At 41.6% G+C, this 15173-nt stretch overlaps 1 protein-coding gene and 1 non-coding gene across 2 annotated transcripts in view; both read left to right on the top strand.

Annotated features, from left to right (window-relative positions):
* Positions 1–14936, top strand: part of LOC102883890 (collagen alpha-4(VI) chain-like) — an 85367-nt gene extending 70431 nt beyond the window's left edge. The window contains 5 exon segments of the mRNA XM_025043654.1: positions 4307–4397; positions 5704–6387; positions 8257–8353; positions 8879–9105; positions 14761–14936. Coding sequence (XP_024899422.1) covers positions 4307–4397; positions 5704–6387; positions 8257–8353; positions 8879–9105; positions 14761–14936 — 1275 coding nt within the window.
* LOC112476016 lies at positions 3839–3957 on the top strand. The gene has a single exon (XR_003044942.1). It is a non-coding gene; the product is annotated as a 5S ribosomal RNA (ribosomal RNA).
* Positions 14937–15173: the final 237 nt, after the last annotated feature.

Here is a 15173-nt window from a genome sequence, read left to right as displayed (position 1 = left end):
ATCTTCCTACTTACTGATTCATTTAATTCTTACAACAACCCAATGAGGTAACTGTTATCGTTGGTTCACTTTTCAAATGATGAAACTGAGACACAGAGAAGTTAAATAATTTGCTCAAGGTTTGGAATTCTCATTAGCAGTGGGATTTTAAATCCAAAGTCAAAAACAGGAAAAGAAGAGAGTTTAGAAGTTCAAAGTTCTTTTTCATGCATTATTTCGTTTTATCTTTACAACAATACTATGAGCTAGGTCTATGAACTGCCTCTATATCTATTTCTGTGTATTGCTCTTTTTAAAAAAATCTAAAGAATCTATTTGGATTTCTATCACAGAGACATAAAAACAAAAAAATCAGATTTAGAAGATGAAAACGTTCAGAGGAAGGCCAAAGGGATTTGAGGAATATTTTTAAAATTTTGATATAATTTTAGAATTCAAAAAAGTTGCAGGAGAACATTCTTTTTTTTTTTTTTTGAAGAAAATGTTGGGTTGCCAGACAGGCCTTTTTAGAAGCCATGGATGTACCCCTGCTGAGGCCTTGTGGGCTGCTATTTTCTGTTAGATCATTACTTTCCTAAAACCAGAATCAACAACCAAGGAAGAAATTAGGCAATGAGGCTTCAAACTCTGGTTTTGTCCCTTGTGCTGTCTGGACCTGTCTATTGGCACTAGGACCTCAATTTATTCACCAATAAACAAGGAATAAACTCACAGGTTTGCTGTGAGAATTATTATGAGATAGTGCCTACAGGGACTTTCTGTGTGCATACTCAATATAGGCCATTATTACCATCTTCTCGAGGCCCCTAAGAGTGCACCTTTGCCCCATAACTGTTAAATGGATAGCTTCCATTTAATGAAACTCTATGGAGTTCCAATTGCCATGCTACATGCTTTCCATGCTTTTTCATTTTAACCCCTCATTACTCAAAACGTGGTCCTGGGACCAGCCACATCAGCGTCACCCAGGTTTGTAAGAAATGCCAAATCTCAAGCTCCACCCCCAGGCTAATCAATCAAGCTCCTCATTTCCAACAAGACTCCCAGGTGGTTTGCATGAGTGTTAAAGTTTGAAGTGTTGGTATGATCCTCGTGACTATCCTACAAGTTAATAATGACAATCTACATTTCCCAGAGGAGATAAAGGGAGGGTCAGGGGTTAGTGACTTCTTTTAAACTACATAGTCCTGGAATTGGCATCCACATATGTTTGGTTCTCGAGTCTCACTCTGCCACCCAACACCCTCAATCCAATGTTGGCCCCTATTTGCTGGGGAGTCCAGAAAGTCAACTGCTTCACAGCAGCCTTGGTGGCACCGTGCCTGCTGGCAGGAGCTGAAATTGAACTCCAGCTCCTGGGATCAGTCACTGGTTATGTGACTACTCTCCTATCTCCTTCCCCTAGTTTTTTCAATTTTCTCTTCTTGTTCTCCAAGCCATTACCTCAACTGGATGCAAGATTGTTTCTAACTCTCCCTTGTTAGGGTCCAGTTAGCTCTTCCTGTGTCCCAAGGCAAATCATCCTCCCCAGCATTTGCTTCTTTCCCCTCTTCATCTATCTGTCTAAGCCAAGAGCCTCCCCCAGCTCAATCCCGGGAATGAATATCATCCCATGGCCTCTGGCAGTTTAATACAGCAGCTGAAGCATCGAATTTAACCATGTGGGTCTCTTCAGCTCAGGGCTCATGGGGAGTTCTTTAATAGTGAGGGCTGAGGTTTAAGGGTTGTCTGTATTCTTTCATAAAATGTCTTTCTATTAAATAAAAGAGGGTGTTAATGCAAATCCCTGTGCTGCATCCTTCCTGCCTCCATATAGTCCTGTCTTTAGTATATACCTAGTCCCCACAGACCACAACTGGACCCTCAGAAATGAAGTTGGTTGAAAGAATTACCAAAGGTGCTGATTCAAACTATAATAAAGCTTTGAGCCTCACGCAGATCACTTGGGTGGTGTTTAAGGGCCTCTATTTTTGAGATTTCCTTTTCTGATACTTTTGCAGTAGGAATCACAGATCCTATTTCCTCTTCTCACACTAGGATTTCATCCCGTACTATCTCTCTGCTTGAGCTTTCTCCGGAATTATAGATCTGATCAGTGACTAGGCCCACGCTGGCCATTCCAAAGTCAAAGTAATTAAATGTCACTTAAGAACGACTAGGTACAGATGAATCTATTCTGAATCATAGTTCCCTATGGACTTCCAATTTGTTTTTGTGTACTTGTTCCCACAATTTTGTTTTTACAGGAAAAGGAAAATTTTTTACAGGAACATAAAATTATTCTTCCTAAGAAACCATTTTTAAAAGATTCAAGTTCTGTAGCTACTTTAATTCCTTTGAAGTTGGTCATTTCCCAACAAGCAGAACAATAATCTTAGCTGCTCAGAGTAGAAAAGGTAACACAACGCCCTGAACACGAGGCAAATACAGAAGACAGTAATGGAGGACCAGGCTGTGTTGAAACAGAAAGAAAACTCAGCAGCATTGACTCCTACCCTAAAACTTTGTTGCTGAGGAAAGTGAGGCCAGAGACTTGTCCAAGACCACATAGCCAACTAGGGCACACCAAGGACTAGGACCCAGGTTCATGACACTTAATCTATTCTTGCTGCATAGAACTTTCCCTATGAACCATTCCTTTGTATAGACTTGGGAAAATATTTGAATTTGTTTGAAGTCTTTCATAGTATCTTAAACATTCACACAAATTCTGACCTTTATAACATACTTCCCCCATTTCCCTGTTATTTAAAAATAATGTATACAAGCTTAGCATTTCCCCACAACTCTTGGAGGTAAAATTAATGCTCCCAGGGTTATCCCAGTTTCCTCATAACTTCTGGAACACAGATGGGGATCCTGATTTCAGAGGCCTTCCAAATTGCCTCATGTGTTTTCCAGTAAGCTATCAATGTATCATATGCGTGCCTACCCTGTTTTCTCTAACCCTTGGTGATTAATTAGGTCCATTTGGTTTGGTCAATGCTCAGATCTTATAACCATGGGGAGGAGATCTGTATGAATGTTGAATGTTGGCAACTCTGTGCACATTCTTCATGTCATCCTCCTCCATCTGGTAAGGAGTTTCAGGGTTTCAGATGTGCTGTGTAGTTTCTGTGTGCACATTGGAGGTGGGTATTCTCTAATCTTTGGGGAGTGAGAGCAATGAGAATTCTGTAGATAACCACTGCCTACCTCTGGGCCTTTGTACATGCTGTTCTTCTACGCTGTAATGCTTTTTTTCTACTTCTTTTCTACATAAGCATCCTGCTCATTCTTTTGAAAGTACTAGATACCATCATCTTCATCAGATTCTCTCTATCCCTTCCCCTTGAAATTAATCTCCTCTTCTTGTGTTCCTAAAACATATTATTGGACCTCCTTCTTTCTTGAGAATAGTTTGTCTCTCCTTCCACTGAGGTTTTCAGTGATTTGAGGGTGTGGCTGTGTCATTTTGTATGTCCACATGGCTTGCTAACATTGTTATGTAGTAGTTGCATAATCAGTCTTGGTTAATTTGAATTTCTAAGTTAGGTAAAAGCACAATTTAGATTGCTTTTGCTGTGTGAGGAACAAAATAGGATGCATTTCACCTTTCTTCTCAGGAGACTTAGGAATGTTCCTGTTTGGTTTATCTATTTGTTTGTTTGTTTTGGTGTTACATTAGCATAAACAAAAGTTGGAGTCTTTATATTTCTTTTCCCCAAAGGCTTTTTCTTTTAAGCAAAGCTCACTCTGAGAGACAATGATGGGATATGCTGCAGTCCTAAACAGAAAGAGTGAAGAGCTCTGTAAGGAGTGTATGTCATGGAACGTTCTTTTTTAAAGCTACCCTTGCATCTACAGCTATGCCATCCTGAATGTGCCTGATCTCGTCTGATCTCAGAAGCTAAGCAGGGTTGGGCCTGGTTAGTACTTGGATGGGAGACCACCTAGGAAGACCAGATGCTGTAGGCATTTTAAAAAAAATTAAATTAAAAAATAAAGTTACCTTTACCTGTCAATCTCCCTGAGGCCTAGCATAACAACTTCAAATGCTAAGCACTTTGCTGCCACAGGAGGGTCTGGAGCCTGCTTGGTCCTAGGCACAGGAATGAAGGAGGAGCGGCTGACCTTCAGTGGGACTTTGTCCTAAAAGGCTATCAATAACTGTCAAATAATGCCAAATAATAGATACATATATTTCTATAATTATATATTCTCCTCAAAATATCATACTAATGTTTTGCTTATCTGAAATGGAAAAAGAAACATAGTCTGAAATTTAATTCAGCTAATGACAAACTTGCATATATGTTTGGATTAGATGGATGGAACCAACAGAGTTCATTTATTCGTCTGGGAGACTGAGAGCCAACAGGATGTGGAGCACATGGCCCGCTGCACTCTCTGCTATGGTAAGCCTGGACAGCATTTCTTACCAGACCGATGTCTTTAGAACAGGATGGACTAGCCAAGAGCCACGGGCCAGATCTGCTCTGCAGATGTGTATTTGTTTGGTATGTGCAGTATTTTAGAATCTGGGAATTTCCTATTAATTCTGGATTATCAGTTTTTCTTAGGAAGTTGCAATAGTCTGGAGAATCACAGATGTTGGATTCCCATGTGGTCATAGTCAGCCAGAGCTAAGTTGTGCCTATCCCCTTTTGAGGGGGCAAGTGTCTGCTAGCACCCTACAGTCCCTTCCCCTCCCTATTGTCTTACTGCTGATCTACTCTGCTCATTCACCTGTCCTGCCAGGTTCCTGTAGATGGCTGGGCTTGTGTTCCTTTCTTAGGCATTTTAGTGTGAAGGGCAGACCACTGAACCAAGTCAAGAGTCCTGGGTTCTAGGCCTGGAACTGCCATTGACCACCAGCAGGGTACTGACAAGTTATTATGTGTCTTCAGCCTCCTTCACTCTACCTCGCACCTCACACTAGCCTGTGCCAGAGAGAACTTTGTGCTGAAGCCCATGCATACCCCTGTATGGAGAGCTCTCATCCATTCCCACATCACTTAAGGCTAGAGTGAGCCCTACAGGTGAAATCAAAAGGGGATTTAATTGCTCCACACTAAGACCTATCACTGCCATGAGAGATTTGGTTCTGAGAACTTGGCCAAGTCAAATGTAGTAACTGCCATTCATAGAGCATGTTGCAGTTGATGAACTGCTTTCTCATCCATCATCTCATTTGACGCGTTGTTTCTCTGGGCCTCAGTTCTCTCTCCTATAGAAGCATAAATCTGGTTGGTATTTACCGAGTTTGAGCTTTTACTATGCACCAGGGATTGTTCTGAGCACTTTACATAGATGAACTCATTTTTAGATTTAAACCTCACAAAATAGGTTCTATTATTATCATCATTGCCCCCATCTGAAAGATGAAGAAACGGAGGTAATGGGAAGGCTGAGTAATTTGCCCAAGGTCACACGCCCCATAAAAGGCAGGGCACAGACTGAACCAGGCAGGTGTCAGTGAAGCTAAAGATTAGGAAGCCATATGGCCTAGTGGTTAGAAACATTAAATGTGAAATCAGATCATCTCGATTCTTTCTTCTGATAAAGGGGCACATTTTCTTACAGTGTCCATCTGCTGGCCGTGTTAACACAATGCAAATAGCGCTCAGCAACAGCTATCCTTATTGAGAATCTAGAAATCTGTTTGCATGGAAAGGAAAGAGATGCATAGTAACCCTGGCCTCTCCCCGCCTTCCTCCCCAGACAAGTGCCGACCAGCTCCGGAGTGCAGGTTGGGCACGCCCGGACCCCTGGCAGTAGACGTGGACGTGGCATTCGTGGTGGACAGCTCCCACAGCGTCAGCAAGGATGTGTACCGGGCTGCCTTGAGTCTAGTGGATGCCACGCTCGACAACATAGAGGTGGCTGCACAGCCGAACACGTCCCTCTACGGGGCACGCGCGGCCCTGGTGATGCACACAACTCCTGGCTTCTGGCCAGGCTCTGGACACCCCCCTGTGCTTGAGGGTTTCCTCCTGACCACCTTTGGTCACCGGATGCAGATGCAGAGGCACATCCATGAGGCTGTAGGCCACCCCCTGCAAGGAGCTCCTGCCCTGGGCCACGCCCTGGAGTGGACACTAGAGAAGGTGCTCCTGGCAGCCCCACTGCCCAGGAGGGCACGGATTCTCTTCGCCATCGTGGCCAGTGAGACCAGCAGATGGGACCAGGAGAAGCTAAGGACTGTGTCCCTGGAGGCCAAGTGCAAGGGCATCACTCTGTTTGTGTTGGCCTTGGGCTCAGGCGTGGGAACCCATGAGCTGGCTGAGCTGGCCCAAGTGGCCAGTGCCCCCTCTGAGCAGCACCTGTTGCGCCTGGAGGGGATCTCAGACCCAGAGGTAGCCTACACCCGGGGCTTCATGCGGGCCTTCCTGAATCTCCTAAAAAGTGAGTGGTCCTGGAACCCTGGGGATACCCTGGATGGGGTAGGGAGAGGAAATTCCAGAGCCTGGCATTTGGGCAAGCAGTTGTTTGCTGTACCCTTTACCATTGCCGAAGTGTGTGCAGCTCCACAGCCTCTGTGGAGCTTCCAGAGAGCACCCCATTTCCTAAAAACCCTGAGCTATTTCATTGCCCTGACACTGTGCCACGCCTAGTGCAGCTTTCTTGTTTGGAACCTCTCAGCTGGTGGCTGGTAGACCTCAGGTTTCTATTTAACTTCTCAATTTTCTCTTTTACCAAAATGAGAATTATAGTCTCTTCCTTATTTGAAAAGCCTACTTTCAAATATATGCATGGAGGGGCTCGGAAAAGCACGAGTGCTGTACAAATATAAGGTGTAGTTACTGTAATTACTATATCCTGTAACCCAGACTCCAGAATCCAGTGGCGTATAACAGTGCTTCTCAAATTTTAACATGCACACACTGGGGATCTTGTTAAAATGTGGATTTTGATTCAGTGGGGCTGAGCTGAGGCCTGAGATTGCGCATTTTTAACAAGCTCCCAAGTGATACTGATGCTGCTAGTCCGTGGACCACATTTTGAGTAACAAGTGTTTATGACATATATTTTCAGAGGTCTTCAGGGACTTGGCAGGAAGTGAGGGAGGGTCTCCCACCTCAGGTTATGGTGGATGAAGCCAACAGTGAAGGTTAAAGGGCACACTGACTGTATCCTGGCTGGAATTCTTCCCTACTTCCTGTCCTAGTGTCCTCACTTCCAACTGGAACTAGTTCAACCAAATTCATGGGCAGCCAGTACCAAAACTGTATCCCTAACATGATAATGGAGATTATTAGGATTGAGGGAATGGGTATTATTCTGGTCACATTTCCAGGAGTTTGTTTTGGGCTTTGTCCACCAGTACATAATCCAAACAACTCACATGCAGGGTGCCTTGTTGTAACATGTGAGGACTTCTTGCCTTCTTTGCCGGGGGACATGAGATTTTCAGTTTGTGTGTGTGACACCCTATTGGGAGCCTTGAGGTGTAACATGTGAGGACTTCTTGCCTTCTTTGCCGGGAGACATGAGATTTTCAGTTTATAAGTGTGTGTGACACCCTATTGGGAGCCTTGAGAGACATCTGCTCCTTTATCACTGAAGGAATAAAGGGAGTCTGATGGATATGTTAGAAGTACTGACACAGCATTTGTGCCTCTCCAGTTTGAGAGGTACAAAGATCCATGAATCAGTTCTAGTCTTAGCTGTGCCACTAGTGAGCTGTGTGATCCTAGAAAGGTCAGTGAACCACTCTGAAATTTACATCTCTTATTGTTACAGGAGGTGAAGGAGAGATTTCTAATAGAGGGCTGATGGCTTAGGAACCATTTGAGAGAAAAGCAGGCTAAAGGGACCACTTTTCTATTCTGTTTTAATTTCATTTTACTTTATTTTTTATGTTTTATTTTGTCAGGTTGCATTTTATGTCTTGTTATATTCTTTTATGTTGTAATTTTATTTATGTGATAGGATGCATTTTTGTTTTTATTTTTATTTTTTATTTTATTGGCTTTTATTTTTGTATTTATTTTATGCTTTACTTGAATTAATTTTATGTCTTTTTGATTTTATGTCAATGGATTTTTTTTGTTTTTATGTTTCATTTTATTTCATTTTTTGTTATGTTTATTTTGCTTTATTGTACGTTTTACTTTCTTATGCTTTATTTGATTTTATTTTATATCTTTTAAATTTTGTGTTAATGGATAATATTTTGGTTTTTTTTATGCTTTATTTTACTTCATTTATTTCATTTAAAAATTTTATATCATTTTATGCTTTATTTGATTTGGTTTGATATTTTATTTTTAGGTGGAACAAACCAGTACCCACCCCCAGAGCTGACTGAAGTGTGTGGGGGCCCCAACCGAGGGGACACTCTGCTGCAAGCACTTAGGCTTATCAAGAGGTAGGCCGAGGGCAGAGCTGAAGTTGTCCCATAGCTCTGTTCCCTGTAGGAAACTGTCTCCCTAAAGCATGGTCACAGGCAATGCCAGTCCTTGACCTGACCCAAAGTATTGAACAAGAAATGCCTGCAAAACACAAGATGTTCCTGTATTTGCCAACTCTGACATGGTTTGGTTTTTCTTTTCTTCTTCTTATTTCTTTTAATGTTAAGAGTAACACGGGACCAATAGAAAACATTCAAAGAGCACATAAGTGTATAAAAGCAAAAAATGAAAAATTTCCATTCCACCACATCCCCCCATCTTCTAATCCCATGTCCCAGAGGTAAAATTAATAATGCTAAACATATTATCGTGATGTTCGTTCAAACACTTTTGTAGATCTAAGGGAGTAGCTAATGTGATAACAAAGTCATCAGAAATGCCCTAAACCTAAAGTTTATCGAGCCAGCAATATCAATGGGTAATTGAACCTTTCCGTTCTCGTAGTTTGGTTATGCAGTTCGACGTGGGTTGTTTCTGTACAGGTTGCCCAAGCGCCGTCGTGGCATAGCTGGCTTTGCTGATGACTTGGAAGCATTTGAAGCAACAGACTTTCTTCTAGAGAATAGAACAGCCACGATGACATCTGTAACTCAGAAAGAAGCACCTGAAAATTATGAAAAGAATGGATATGCAGCTGAAGAAAATGAACAAGAAATGCTTGCAAAACAAAAAGAAAGTGGAAAAGAAATAAGTTTGGGCACTGCCTATGGTAAAAACCAAATGACTTCTTGTTCCTTAGGTTGAATTCACTTTTTAAAATCTTTATCTTAAAAAAAAAATTCCTGTACACTATGTTAGCATGAAAAATTTGCCTTTTTATACGGTTTCCTTTATACAGTTTCCAAATGAACGAATTCATGTATACTGTTAAAGAAATCAGTTTAAGAAAACATAGAATGGCTAACTTTCACCTGACTGTAAAACAGGAGCTGAACAGAAGCTATTTCAGGGAGCATGATGGAGGCACACATCATGAAGTGTCGGTACTTCACTGTGGAGCAGCAATGACCGATTGCAGAAGTGGTGAACATACTCCTGACCTTGAGGGAAAATGCACTGGCTTGTAGAAGGCTCTTTTCTGTATGAGCGGCCGCCTGTGCTCTGACCAAGTTTCAGGAACGATTGCATCTATCTAAAACAATGGTAGCATCGATTTTTGGATCACAGAATGTAGTAATGCAAAGGCTACATTACCCTTACATGGGCGGAACAAAGTAAGCAAAACAATGAATACATTAGAAAGAGATTTGTGGGGATTTGACTCTGAAATTTTTTTAAATGCAGGGGAAAGACGGCTGAAAGAGTTTCTAGTGAGTGGTGTGGTCAGTCCTGCTTAGATTAAATGAGCAATAATTTCCCAGAGGTTTTTGAATGTTCCTAGATTGTTCTCCATCTGGGGCTGCTAGATAAGTAGACATGGAAAGTTATTTAATCTCTCTGTGGCTTATTTTCCTGATCTTAAAGTGAGGATTATGTGAATACCTACTTCATTGGGTTGTTTTGAAAATAAAACTTGATAATTCATATGTTTACCACAACATAGTAAACTGCAATCTGAGTTAGCTGTTAAGATGCTGCTGCTATGTCCCACCCTTAGGTTCCAAAACAAATGCATGTGCAAAGGAAATAACAAAACCAAATAGAGGAATAAAAGTGAGATATTTAAGAACACTAATCAAACTTAGGAAGACATTATTAAAAATCCCAGCAATGTTACAAAGTATAGATCTCAGCTCATACTCCATTTATATGACCATAGTAAGCTATCTGTAGAAGGATAGGATTTGCCTTCATATACAACAACTCACATTATGGATTATGCATTTCAATTCAGTAATAGTTTTTTTGAAAGCTGCAGAATGTCTGCTTTCAATGGGGCATTGACTGACTTAAGGAATTGCTTAAAAGAGTTAAAGTATTAGGAGAATGGCATTGCAGAGCCAGACCCCCAGCAGGGACAGTAACATTTCACCTCCTTAGGCTAAAAATTAAGCATAGAAGAACTTATTCTGTTGATTATTCTATTTTCAGTATATAATATTCTCAGGTAATCTTATTAAGGCAGTGATTTTTAGTCTTGGCTGTAAATTGAAATCACCTGGGACTCTTTCAAAATTCTCAATACCTAGACCTCACCCCAGATCACTTGAATCGGAATCTCTGGGTAGGGGGCTTACCTAGTAATTCCACTGAGCAAACAAGAGGGAGAACCACTGCTCTAAGGCATCCTTTCTCACAATTTAAGGTGAAAGAGATAGAGGAGAGCTTCCTGGTAATCTAACCTAATTGTATTCACAAAAACTGAGGCTTGAAGGTTCCCCAGATTTCCCACCCGCTTTGTAACTTGGCTCTGGCCAGTCCCCTCCCAGTGCATTTTGAGGCCACTCCAAATCTTTACCAACTCCTCTCCTTCCTCCATGTCTCTTTCTTTAGCAGATGCCCTTATTTGTTTGCTTCCAAAAGAAATAAAGGTGGCCAGATGCAGCCTCCTGCAGCTTCCTGTATTTCTGCACACCCTCTCTTCCTGTCCTCCAGCCAGAGAAAGGAGCTGTCTCTTTTCTTCATGAGTGTTCCATCCTTTTTGGTCAAAAAGGACCAAAAGGCCCTTTCAGACCTCACTGACTTGAGTTCTTGAGATGGGGCCACTGTTGGCCACTACCTTCCTCTTCAAACTCTTTCCTGTCTTAGCTTTGGAGATAAGATCCTTGTTTTACTTCTGACCCCTCCATCGTTGTGAGTTCATCTTCCTAGGTTCGTCCTCACAGGGGGATCCAGGTTTTATGGAACCTGAAGTTTATACAATTTAGGGGGGCTCTGTTTACTAGAGAACACAAAATTTTAAAATTAAGCACAAAAGTGAATATTTACTTGGAAGAGGCTTATGCAAATGGAGGACCCTGAAGTTTCGGCTTCATTAATTTCATGGTGAACCTGCAATGCCTTCCCCAACGTCCTTTCTTCAGTCTTCTAAGCATTCCCCACACATGACTGGAGCCAGCTTTCCTACCACAACTTCAACTCTTCCCCTCTGTAGTGAGGACTTCAAATCGGTACCTTCCATCTTTAACTGTCTCCTGAGATGCAGACCAGTGTTTTTAACTAACCTCCAGATGGCACCATTGCACATGCCCTCAGTCATCTCAAACAAACCGTCTTTTCCATCCAAACTTTCTCCTTTATTCCTTGACTGGAACGAACCCCCATTGGACCAGGAATGGAAAATCAAAACCCAAATATCACGCTACTTGTTTCCTCTCCTACTCTCCTGCCTCCAACAGGTATCTACTCTTGGCGTAACTTCCTCCTCAGCATCTCTCAGATCCATCTGCTTTTCCCACATCCTCCCTCTTAACACCTTGGCTTTCACCTCCAGTGGAACTGCAGTGCTGTCTAACTGGTCTCATTTCTTCCAGATTGTCCTCCTCCTAATTCCATTCTAGACACCAAATTTAATTTTTCTAAAATGCCAAATCTGGTTGTGACATTACACTTTTTCTGTATTTCTCATGGTTTATAAGATAATGTCCAGGTGCCTTCGTAAGGCACATAGGCCACTGTGATTAGATCTCTACATTGATGCTCGGGGACCTACTTGCCACCACTTCCCTACATGTACCTCTTGCACTATTTTCGGTTGCCCCTTATGCCCTGTTCTTCATTCCAAGTCTCCATGCCATCGCTTACCATCTGCCCATCTGCATCCTCTCCACCATGTCCACCTGGATTACATCTACTCATCTTTTCATACTCAGTGTCACCTCTACTTAGAGTCCTTTCCGGCCCCCAGGTAGTATTAAATTTTCATGGCCTCCTTTGTGCCCCTGTATCTTAAGCCATATTCTGCCGTAGCACCTGTAACCTTCTATTGCACCTACTTGTGAAGAATTAAATAATGTCATTTCTCTTGATAGAAGCCAGGCTAATCTTGGTATAATTTACCATTTCAGTGTTATTTCTAAAGCACATAAATCTTTTTTTTTTTTTTTTAATTTTCTCCACCAAGTAGGGCTACATTATAAGACATGTGTACGAAGAGACAGAAACAGCTTAGGCAAAATCACAATTTCATTGTAGCTATTGTTGTGGCGTGAATGAATCTGAGACCCACGGAGCCAATTGAGATGAATTATGAGCCTTTATTAGCCGGCCGGCGACTGACTCTCTACCACGCAGGGTTAGAGGAGATCAGCCCCAAGCTTCTAGAGGAGGCAGCTTATAAAGCCTCCTATTACATCCTTGAATAAGCAGATTACAAGAAGCAGAAGTTAGTCGTTAATGTTTTGTACAAAGATAAATGTATCCGGGGAACTCTCAGATCAAACAAGGCCTAGTAGACAGTTTTATTATTTTCTCCTTGGAATGTTGCACTTCTGGGGCTGGCACCTGGAGATATCTCCTCCCTGTGACTGAGTTACTGCTTGCACCTGGAGATACTGCCTCCCTGAAACTGGAGAATTTCCACTTTTACACTATTCTTCATACCTATCCAACTCTCTTCTTTCTCTTCCCTTTTTCTTTCTTTGTTCCTGGATTCCATGGACTTGCTTGAGTAAAACTGATCGCTGCTGTAGGATTCTTCCAAGAAGGCAAAAATTAACACACATGGTAAAAATAATGCAAATGTGAAATTGGGGGCTAGCAATAGTTGCTTTGGTGAAAACTTGTTTGCCCCACCCTCAATGCTATATGATACTGATAAAAGTAAATAAGACTCTGAGGCTTCCTGAGTGTTAGGTTGCAAAGAATACCTTTGAGATTATTAGTTTAAAGAATTGAAGATTTATTCACCTATAGCTGTGTCGCTCAAGTATTAGCCATAAATTCGAATAATTTGAAACTACATGAAAAACTGAAAATTCAGATCCTTAGTTACAATAGCTATATTTCAAATACCCAATAGCCAATGTGGACAGTGGCTACTGTATTGGATAATGCAGATATAGAACACTTCCCTCATTGCAGAAACTTCTTCTGGACAGTGCTGCCCTAGAAAAATAATTGAGGAGAAGCAGCGCCTGTTTGATTGTCGACTAAAGGCAATGATGGGGCTTCTAAAAGCAAAAGCCACAAAGCGTCACTAGTAAAAACAACGATTTGTTTAAGCAAGTCCTTGGCTTGTCAGTTGGAATCAGTTTGTAACAGTAGAGACTGGTGTTAGTGAATTGCTGAGCCTGAAAACTATTTGTAGATACAGAGTACAGTCAAAAGTTCATCACTATAGTGTTTTTCTGTTGACTCTAATAAGTTTTTGGAGAAGCATTTCTCTGGCTCCTTCTCCTGGGCCCTCACTGCTTGCTCTCTTCCACCCTTCCCTCTCCTCCCCCCGCCCCCGTATCGTACTCAAGCCGCAGGCCAATTCACATGTGCCTGGTCAAGGCATAAGACAGTTTTCACGATCAGTTCTTTACTCCACTAAGAGTGTATCTCACCCTCTTGTGCTCAGCACGTCTGGTCACTCCTTCAGGAAAACTAGCCTGTTTTTGATTAAATTAATGAGAGGTGAGTAGGCGGCTTCTCAAGAACAGACCACAAATTTTGACTCATGCATTTTGAAGACAATGTCGTCTTTATTTGGGAGTGCTTGGAAGGCCCGGGGGGAAACTATTTGGAAGATACCACTATTCTATGCTGCAAGGTTGACCTGAAACAAGAATATTTTTCTATGATATAAAATGTGCCCAAGGAAATCTGTTCTTCCTAGAAGGCAGAGGTTACACACCTGGGAAAATAAATGTCTGATTTAAAATTTAAGGCATCTAAGATTTTGCTCTGTTGTAACTTGCTGATTTTCAATGCTACTTTTTATTTTCCAGCAACATAACGTTTTTCTTTTAATAGATATCTTAACTTCTTGGGCAAGTGTCAGGGTGCAGTAAATCATAAATAAGCTGGATTTGCTTAGGCCTTTGAAAGCTGGCCAGGTTTGGGATTAGGCAAGGGATTGAGATAGTTTGAAAAAAGAGAGAAATAAGTATAATAAGCAAAGAAGGAGTTCTCAGTGTTAGAAAGATATATTCATTTATTTATTCATTTATTCACTCATTCACTCACTTATATATTGTCTGGTATCTGCCATATGTTAAGTACTGTGCAAAGTAATAGCTATAACAGTATTGTACCTTTCACATGTGTTATGTGACACCTTACAACAAACTTGTGATGTAGATTTCTTTAAAAAAAAAAATATTGCTTTTATGGTTGAGGAAACCGAGTCTCAGAGAGGTTAAGTTACTTGCTCAAGGTCACACAGCCAGCTGGTGGTGAGGCTATGATTCATTTTTAGGTCTATGACACCTAATCATCATTCCTTTCCTGTCATGCTTATGCAGGAAATTCAGCTATCTCTGCATTTGTTTTGTGGCAGGTCCTTGTCTTATGGATCCACTGGAAGGCGACTGCCAGGATTACATCCTGAAATGGTACTATAACAAGGAGGAGCGGGTTTGCCAGCAGTTCTGGTATGGCACCTGTGGGGACGACACCAACTGGTTTGAAACCAAGGAAGAATGTGAGGTTCGGTGTGTCCCAGCACCCCTGTAGAGTCAGGCAGAGCCTTATTACTGCTGCTTCTGCTTTAATAGCTGATGAAAATGAGGTTACCTTTCCTGAGACACTGCCACACAGCTCATAAGTGATGAAGCCCACTCTACAATCTCAGAGGTTAGATACCTAACCCCTGAATATTTTCCTGCCAGTGAGGGCTTGGGGCCAAATGATTTGTGATTTGAGAAAGACTGCATTCTAATAGTTAAAAAAGTAACCAAAACTTTCCTGAAA

The sequence above is a fragment of the Pteropus alecto genome, unplaced genomic scaffold (genome assembly GCF_000325575.1).
Source record: "Pteropus alecto unplaced genomic scaffold, ASM32557v1 scaffold92, whole genome shotgun sequence".
Lineage (NCBI taxonomy): Eukaryota > Metazoa > Chordata > Mammalia > Chiroptera > Pteropodidae > Pteropus > Pteropus alecto.
The sequence above is the reverse complement of the archived record's forward strand: the minus strand, read 5'-3'. Positions and strand labels throughout refer to the sequence as shown.